The sequence below is a fragment of the Octodon degus genome, unplaced genomic scaffold (genome assembly GCF_000260255.1).
Source record: "Octodon degus isolate 3935 unplaced genomic scaffold, OctDeg1.0 scaffold00256, whole genome shotgun sequence".
NCBI classification, from domain to species: domain Eukaryota; kingdom Metazoa; phylum Chordata; class Mammalia; order Rodentia; family Octodontidae; genus Octodon; species Octodon degus.
This window is the reverse complement of record NW_004524832.1, coordinates 2,918,086-2,926,848: the sequence shown is the minus strand read 5'-3', so window position 1 is coordinate 2,926,848 and position 8,763 is coordinate 2,918,086. Positions and strand designations below refer to the sequence as shown.

At 46.3% G+C, this 8,763-nt stretch overlaps 1 protein-coding gene and 1 pseudogene across 1 annotated transcript in view; one reads left to right on the top strand and one right to left on the bottom strand.

Annotated features, from left to right (window-relative positions):
- Anxa5 (annexin A5) overlaps positions 1 to 621 on the bottom strand; it is a 33,377-nt gene extending 32,756 nt beyond the window's left edge. Inside the window, exons 1-2 of the mRNA XM_023706441.1 lie at positions 514 to 621; positions 391 to 428 (exon numbers count right to left, since the gene is read on the bottom strand). Coding sequence (XP_023562209.1) covers positions 391 to 399 — 9 coding nt within the window. The 5' untranslated portion in view covers positions 400 to 428; positions 514 to 621. The remainder of the gene's footprint in view (positions 1 to 390; positions 429 to 513) is intronic.
- LOC101578488 overlaps positions 421 to 8,763 on the top strand; it is a 13,004-nt pseudogene continuing 4,661 nt past the window's right edge.

Here is an 8,763-nt window from a genome sequence, read left to right as displayed (position 1 = left end):
AAAAAAAAAAAACACAAAAAAAAAAAAAAAAAAAAAAAAAAAATAGGCGTTCCCTCACATGACCGTGCTGAGCTGTCCTCGCTCTGGTTCTAATTTTATCCACTCTTTGGATTTTAGGGAAGGGCTTTTTTACACATTCACTTCAGGGAAAAAAGAAAAACCAGAAGCGCCCCAGGCCTGGCCACGTCACCGTCACCTTGGGCCACAGAAGCAGGGCCGAGGCGGGGCAGGGCCGGGGACATCCCAGAGGACGCGGAGCGCGGGCCATGTGGACAGGGGCGCTACGGGGGCCCTCCCGCTTTCGGTTTCCCACAAAGTCTAGAGACCTCCACCCCACCCCGGTGGCGGGCCACCAAGTCGCAGACCGGGCGGCTCGGGCGCGCAGCCTACCTGAGCCATGGTGAGCGCGGGGCCGGGAGGATGCGGACCTGCAAGAGACGACAGGACTCGCTCAGCCGCCGCCGCCCACCCCGCGCCCCGAGCCCCACCCTTGCCGTCCCTGGGGTCACTCACGCGGACGGCGGACCCAAGCGGGCGAACTCGGATCAGAGCGAGCGCAGAGATGCGGACCTAGCTGCAGGCAGAGCCGCGCGCCGGATGCAGGCGAGACTAGGAAAGGCGTGGCCTGGCCCCGCCCCGCCCCGCCCCATCCCGCCCCCGTCTTGGCCTCAGCCCCGCCCCGCCCCGCCCCGACCTCGGTCCCGCCCCGCCCCGTCTAGGCCTCAGCCCCGCCCCGTTTTGGGCGCGGCCCCGCCCCGTCTTGGCCTCTGTCCCGCCCCTCCCCACGTGTCCCCGCCCCTCCCCGCCCCGCCCGGTCTCTGCGCCTGCGTGGGGCGCGGCCGTCCAGTCACCGGCTGTCTAGTCTCCAGCCGGCTAGGCGGGTGGGTGGGGCCCCGGAACGCGAGGGCGTCGTTGGCAGACAGCGCACTTGCACTTACCGCGAGAAGGTGTGGGGAGCTGCCTAGAACTCGGGGTTTGGGGACCCGAGGCCCCCTTCCCCTACCCGGCTGCAGGCACGGCATGAAGCTTTGAGGCTCAGTTCCCAAGTAGTTTCTGGTTTTTTAAACTTTTTTTTTTAAACGTACTGATGATTGCTTCTGTGATGCCTGCCTTACTGTGTAACTGTTTCAAAACCTCTGCCAGAAATCAGTTTCTATTTTCAAAACCTGCCTATAACTTTAATAAGACTTAAGTTGGATGCACCTGTACTGGTTTGTCATAAAGCCTGTACTGATTGATATTCGGGAGAGGGAAAGAGGACCGATGCCCACAGAGCCCTGCACCAGGGTGGCGCTGGAAGGCAGAGGACCGACAAAGGGCGCCCGCGGGCGTGGGGGGCAAAATGATTACAGGCATGATTACAAGCAAGCACCACCATGTCCAGTCTCAATCGCCATCTCAGCGCCCCCCAGGGGCAGGCCAGTACTGCATTTCGAGGATGGAACCTGCCACTGCGCTGTGCCTAAACAGAGCTGAGCTATCTGCTGAGCTATCTGGCCGGACAGCACTCAGTTTTTGAGAATGAGGAAGAATAAATTCAATGGAGAAGCGATGTGGTTCTTTCAGAGTTCCTCCTATTCTTTCATGAGTAAACCACATGCTTTGTCAGGACAAAGTCGCAGCAGAGCAGCTGTTCTCTGGAAAGAAAGCAAAGCTTCAGAGTACTACAGTTTACCACGCTGCTGGGAGCCCAGTTCAATTTCTGGTTGACTTCCTCTTCGAGGAGAGCCCTTGCCCCCTATCCAACCCCATCGGGCACCTCAGCGCTGGTCTTCTTGGAGGACTCCAGCATCACTCTGCCTCCACCAGTAACAGCGGCTTTGCTCTGGCCTAGCGCACGGCTCCCCACCCACAACCTTTAAAATCCTGTTTCCTACATTCACTTTCTACCCTGCCAGTCATGGAATTAGACGGCCTTCTCAGAGCCTATACTTAACACTCACGTGTTATAGGAAAATGGTGCTCATGATGTGCTAATGACTGGCTCTAAGCCCTGCAGCTAAGTAAGAACAGATAAATTACTAGAGCCAGAGTCCTGATGTTACATTTACTTCCTGTTACTTCAGCGAATTCGAGGGGACCAGGCACTGTTCTAGGCCCTGGAGGTAAGGTGTGGGGCAAGGGGGAGGAGCCAAATCTCTGCCTTCTTTGGTCAGACTTTCTGGTGGAGCAAAAAAAACATTTAATAGCCAACATTTCCAATGTGCTGTCTGCTATAAAGAAAATAAAGCAGGGTTCACGTGTGAGAATGAGGAACACTATTTCAGAAACCTGAATTAGTACCGTCTAATTAAATTTGACAACTGTTTACCAAGCACATGGAAAAGGCACACAGAAGATTTTATGTTAACATAAATGAAGCATGTATACAGGCATGAAAATGAGAGACAACCTAAGTTATGAAAGGAATGCACAAAGTGCAATCAAAATGCAATTGATGTCCAAGGAAGCTAATAGTTTGTCAAGTAATCAAAAAAAAAAAAAAAATGGGGGGTAAGGATTGGAATTGGACCTTGTGAGGGTGGGGTATTTTATCAGGTAATGATATGGGAAAAGCTAAAAGAAGGAAAGGGCCTGCAGTGGGACAGAGTTGATGCAAGATATACAAATAGATAGAGGTTTATAGGATTAGCTTACAAGGGCCACCCACAGCAGAGTCAGAGGGGAGAATTTAGCCTTGGCAAAAGACAGCCAAGCCAGACTGCCTCGCCAGCGCTCTCTGCTGCTCTTAGCTATTCTCTCTAGCAGGGGATAAACTCTTTATTTGGAAGAAACCTCACTGAGCCCTTTAACTCTCCTTGCCTGTCCCCAACTTTCCCTACAACTAGGGCTGCAAAGCATATATGTTCTGAAGTCAAAATGAGATTCGAATCTCCAGTCTACACATACAGCAGTCACATGAATCAGACAATCGCTGATTCCTAGCCTTACCTTGACTGGTGCTAAGAATTAAATAATCTGTGAAAATGCCTAACCAATTGTGAAAAACTTGGTTTCTTTCCCAGTACCTCTTTCCCCTAGCAAAAGCTCTCCCTGCCTCCCCTTCTCCTGTTCTGATGCCGGAGCCCCGCCCACACACTCCAGCCACTTCTCCTCCAGACTCTGCTCAGCAGCACCAAGAACCACGCCCTCACCAGCAGATCTCGGAGCTGCCAGGCCCAACTTGGGGAAAGCAGCTGTTGCTTTTGAGATTCTTCTGTTATGGCTTATGTCTTAATTACTTTTCTTTCATGGCTGAGACAAAATACCCGATACCCAAAATTAAAGGAAGAAAGGTTTATTTAGCTCACAGTTTGTGGAAGTTTCAGTCCATCACTGGCTGAGTCCAAGGCAGAGCAGCACACGGCAGGGAGGCAACAATTCATGGTGGCAGAAGACAGAAGAAGCAATAACAGAGAGCAGATGACTCTGTCCTTGATAGTGTATGCAGGCTACCCATGGTAGGGAGGATGTCACACTCGAACCTTTAAATCTAGCCAGAACTATGCCAAACCAATCAGTGGAGTGATTTAGTATTCCCAACATCACACACGCTAGAATCAGCCACCTCTAAAAAAGTCTGTCCACTGTGACTGCATTAGAATTTGGGGGGACATCTAGGCACAAGCCGCAAAATATTATGAGTTGTGTCTAGATGTCTCCCCAAAGGCTCGTGCAGTCATAGGTGGCTGGATCTAGGGTATGCAGTGGATGCTGGGATTGACTCCGGGTGCAATGCTAGGATTAAAGCACCGGGATAACATATAAGGAACAGAAAGAGGGCCACTATTGTCATTGTTTGTTGACTGTTGCTTTGCTGTGCCGCTTTGTTGCCCTCCATGGGCTGTTTCTTCTCCCTAATGTCCCTCTACTGTGCCACTGTGCCTTAGAGCCAGCCAGCTATGTACTGACACCTCTACAAATTGAGAGCTACACAAACCTCTCCTTTAACTTTAGGTGTCAGGCATTTTGTCTGAGCAAAAAGAAAAGTTACTAAGACATCTCCCCCCATTTTCCTCTGCCAAAGCCTTCCCATGGATGGATGTAGAGCTGGCCTAGAGCCCCACACACACACATAGTCTTCCTAATACACCGAGCCCCAATCCTCATCTGCTGGTGCCAAGCACTCCAAAAGCAATTTAACTCAAGTCATCTCCCTGGCCCTATTTCAAATGAGTCTTTCAGATAGAATATGTTATGCTTAATTTAAATTTTCAAAACTAAATTTAAAAGAAGCAATAAAAATACTAAGTGTACTCATAAAAAGGCAAGCCTGTTGTCTCTTTTATTACTTAATCCCCACACCTAGCACAGCATTCAGTAACCATTCATTCCATATTTTGAATGGATGAATGAGTGCATTGTGGTACAGGTCTGTTTGTTTGCTTGATTAACAAAGGCAAATTACCACAATCTAGTGTTATTCAAAATGATCAGGAGATATGAAAAAGAGGCCAGCAGAAACCTTGGAGAGAATTTTGTCAGAAGAAGAAACTTATTCTCAGACAGAGGTTTTGATTTTAAAGAAGAGTTATCTGTGACCAGATAAGGTTTCATCTCATTATCTTACTAGTATACAACCTTGGATGATGATTTGATTTTTCCTTTCTGGAGGTCCAAACTAGGATTAAGTGAACTGGCTTGTTTAATGCCTAAAAGTAGCAGAAAGGCCAATTTCAATTACTCTTTCTTTCCCAAAATTCTCACTGCAACCCTCCCCATTCTCCCTGATGATGATTCAATGCCCACTTTCCCTGCTCAAAAACTAAATGAAGTCCCTCTGATTTAGCCCTAGTCTCCTATTGTAGGCTGTGGCTATTACTAGCCAGCTACTCAGCACCCATCCACAGTCCAGCTCAATCTAATTCCTGGGGCCAGTTTGATGAAACTCTTAACACTGGCATCTGTATCTGGGGTGTTTCTTTATCCATTCAAAGAATTTATTGTAAAGCCCTGTCATTGACAATGAAAACTCAGTGAATTATTCAAAACGAGGCAACAGGACCTGTCCAGTTAGGACATTCAGTAAATGGACTGGTATGGCTTATGCCTGGATGTTCCCCCCAAAGGTTCATGCAACCGTAGATGGTACTTTTTCAGAGGTGGCTGGATCTACAGCCTGTGACTGATTCATAGTGCAGCGCTAAGATTAAGGGTGGCAGGATTATGGGTGGGCGATTACTAAATCAATTCACTGATTGGCTTGGCCCCTAATCCTGGTAGTGGAGACAGAATATAAAATGGGCAAAAAAAAAGCTGCTAAGCTCTCTTGCTTGCTCTGCTGCCTTCTGCCCACCATGAACTGTTCCTCCTTTGCTATATCTGTCTCTCATAACACCCTGCCTTGGAGTGAGCTGGTTATGAACTGAAACCTCTACAAACTGTGAGCTAAATAAAGCTTTTCTGCTTTAATTTTGGGTGGGTATTTTGTCTCATAGCAAGAGAAAAACAAATAAGACAGGGACTATGATGACACAGCAGAATTCTATTAAATAAGCAGCTGGAAAGAGTGGGATAAGCAGGCTAGGGAGGTTCCTGGTTTGGATGGTTAATGTGTGTGATTCACTGGGCCACAGGATGCCCAGATGTCTGGTTAAGTGTCATTTTTCAGTGGGGCTGGGGACATTTCTGGAAAAACCTAGCATTTGAGTTGGTGAACTGAATGAAACAAATTACTCTCCCAGTGTGGGCCAGCATCATGCACTGGGTCAGCGTTATGGTTTATACATGGATGTTCTCCCAAAGCCTCATGTGACGATCGGGGTGGGCCTTTCAGAGATGGCTGAATCTAGAGTTTGTGATTTGCTCATTTTCTAGCACTGGTTTGGGGCTGTGAGTGCTACCCCCACACTGGGGCAGGTGGACTGAATTGGCCATAAAGGAGGAAAAGAGACTTGCTCCTCCTTTTGCTGTTGCTGGTTTTGCTGTCTTCCACCATCATGAATGGCTGCCCTCTGCCACACTGCCTTGCCTTGGAGGCAGCTGATTACAGGCTGAAACCTCCATGAGCTGCAAACTAAATAAACCTTTCCTTCTTTAACTTTGGGAGTTGAATATTTTGGCTCAGCAAAGAGAAAAGTAACTAAGAGAGCTGAAGGCCTGAATAGAACAAAGACAGGAAGTCAGTCTGCCTGAGTCCTGAGCGAGGGCCTCAATCTTCTGCCCACAGTACTCCTCGTTCTTAGGCCTTCAAATTGGCCTGAACTTTGTAGATTATTGGATCTCAGTGTCTGAGGCCTTTGGACTCTAGCTTTTGGTCTCTAGCTCAGAAATGCCAGATAGTAGGATGCTTTCACCTCCATAATCATGTGAGCAATTGCTCCTAACAGTCACATATATATAATATTCATATATATCTTATAGAAATATGTACTCATATATAAGTATTTATACACTTATAACTATATCACATATAATTAGGTATCTATAATACAAATATTTAAAGTCTGTATGTATATGTATCTTTTTCATTTCTCTAGTGAACACCAACCAAAGGAAAAAAATTTATTTACACATATAACATCTCTGATGGATGTATCCATTTTCCTTCACATTAAGCATTCTCCAACTTTCCAGACACCAACTGAATAGACGATTTAATTTTTACCAGAGTTAATACCTGTTTCCCCAAAATAAGACCTTAACCAGAATATCATCAGCCTTTAAAACTGGAGAGCAAAATTACCAGTCCATATCCTTGCCTTACCTGCCATTACAGAATAGCCACTGCACAAGAGAATAGTGAGGAATAATCTTCTACACAATACTGGCCATCACCAAGTCAGGTCTACCTGTTCTATGCAGGTTACCCATCCTCCAGGTTATAGGTTTAGCAACCCCACAAGATTACTTTCATTGTAAAAGTTCATTACAAGTACCAAGTTTTCTCTTGTATTTTTTGCCTATCAATCACATATCAGAGTTTTCTATAACTTCTGCTTATTACCGACTAACTGGGCCAGGAATCCTTTGCTCAATCCAAATAGAAATCAAAAGTAGCTCAAATGTAGCTCCCTCTGTGTTAACAGCTTGCATCTCTGCGAAATGAGCTTGAGAATTAAATTCTAGTCTCAACCCCATGGAAGCAGAATCTATTGTGCCCAAACTAAGTTCACTGAAATGAGAGAGAGAGAGAGAGAGAGAGAGAGAGAGAGAGAGAGAGAGAGAGAGAGAGAGAGAGAGGAGACAGAGACAGACAGAGACAGACAAAGACAGAGAGACAGAGACAGAGAGAGACAGAGACAGAGACAGAGACAGAGACAGACAGAGACAGAGAGGATGGGCCAACAAATGGAAAGGATGACTGGTAACAGGTTCAGTGCTCTCTCTGCCTTGTTCTTCTCATCATCCAACTTTCTCTTTGTGGCCAAAACATCACCAAAGTTAGCTGTGAGTCACATGCACCCAGCTACACTAAAGCTTTCTTTCCCAATCCTTAATTTGGAAACATCTGACTGGGTCACCAAGGCCATGGGCCACAGCGACAGCCCACACTACAATCACATGATCTCACACAGCACTTCCTGGAAGAAAGAAACTGCCCATGTAAAGCAGGCCTTCTCAATCATAGCACCATTGACAGTATGGGCTGAATAATTATCTATCTTTTGGGGGCAAGGGAGTACGATATTTAGCAATGTCTGACCTCTACTACTATTTGCCACTAGCATCCTCCTCCCCCTCAGTTGTGACAAAAGTGTCTCCTGACATTGCCAAATATCCCTAATGGAGAAAAAATATCTATATTTGTTAGCTACTCATTTATAAAAGGGATTCCTCGCTAAGCTTCAGCCACATGTACCATGTCTTACTGTATACCCAGCCTGTAGCAGACGTGACCATAGCAAATTCGTAGTACCTATATCTAGTTCAGACCTGGATCCTAAGCTTTAATAGAGTCCACAGGCTTGCTACCCGTATCTCAAACACACTCTTCAGCTAACTCAAATGCTTCAGGCCCAAACCTAACTTTTTCTCCAGGACTAACCTGCCTTCCACGTTCTCTGTCCTGATAAATAGTATCAGTCACTCATAGCAGTATTTTTGAATCCCTCACTAATTGCCTGCCCTGGCCATGTGTAAGGAGATAGATTCTTATAACATCTTTTGTAACTTGTGTTAGCTCCCTCCTATCCATTTGCAATTGCCGTAGTCTTCTACTGGCCCCTTAATTTCTCCTCTTTCTAATTTAACGTCCAAATTAACTTAGAATTTCCATTTTCTAAACACAAATCCTATCATAATGTTCCATGCTTAAAATCAATAGATTTTAGGGCCAGTGAGATAGCTCAGCGGACTAAGCTCCTGCTTTGATAAGCTCAGGGACCAGGATTCGATCCCCCATCCCACACGCCATGCCAGCCCACCTCAAGAGCATGCTGAGCTGGCGACCTAGTTTAGGGTAGTGGCACAAGCCAAGCCTGTAATCCTAGTGCTTGGGAGGCTGAACACAGGAGGATCACTATGAGTCTGAGCTGCATAGTGAGACCCTGTACCAAACACATAAATAAATTTTTAAAAAAGATTTTTTTTTTAGCAGATCTAAATGGCCAGTGGTAAGAATAAATTCTATAGCAAGGTTTACAATGAGCTTCTTGAACTTTTTCATGTCCCAGTCATTAATGTTATCACCTGCTTTCCTGCTAACACACTTAGAAACGCTTAGGTTTACTTTTGTTGTTCTCCTGCCTACTCAAATACTCCCCCATATGCTCTCAGTTCACCTGGTAAACTCCTACACCTCCTTCAAGACCCACTGAAAGTGTCCTCTTAAGATTTTCTCTT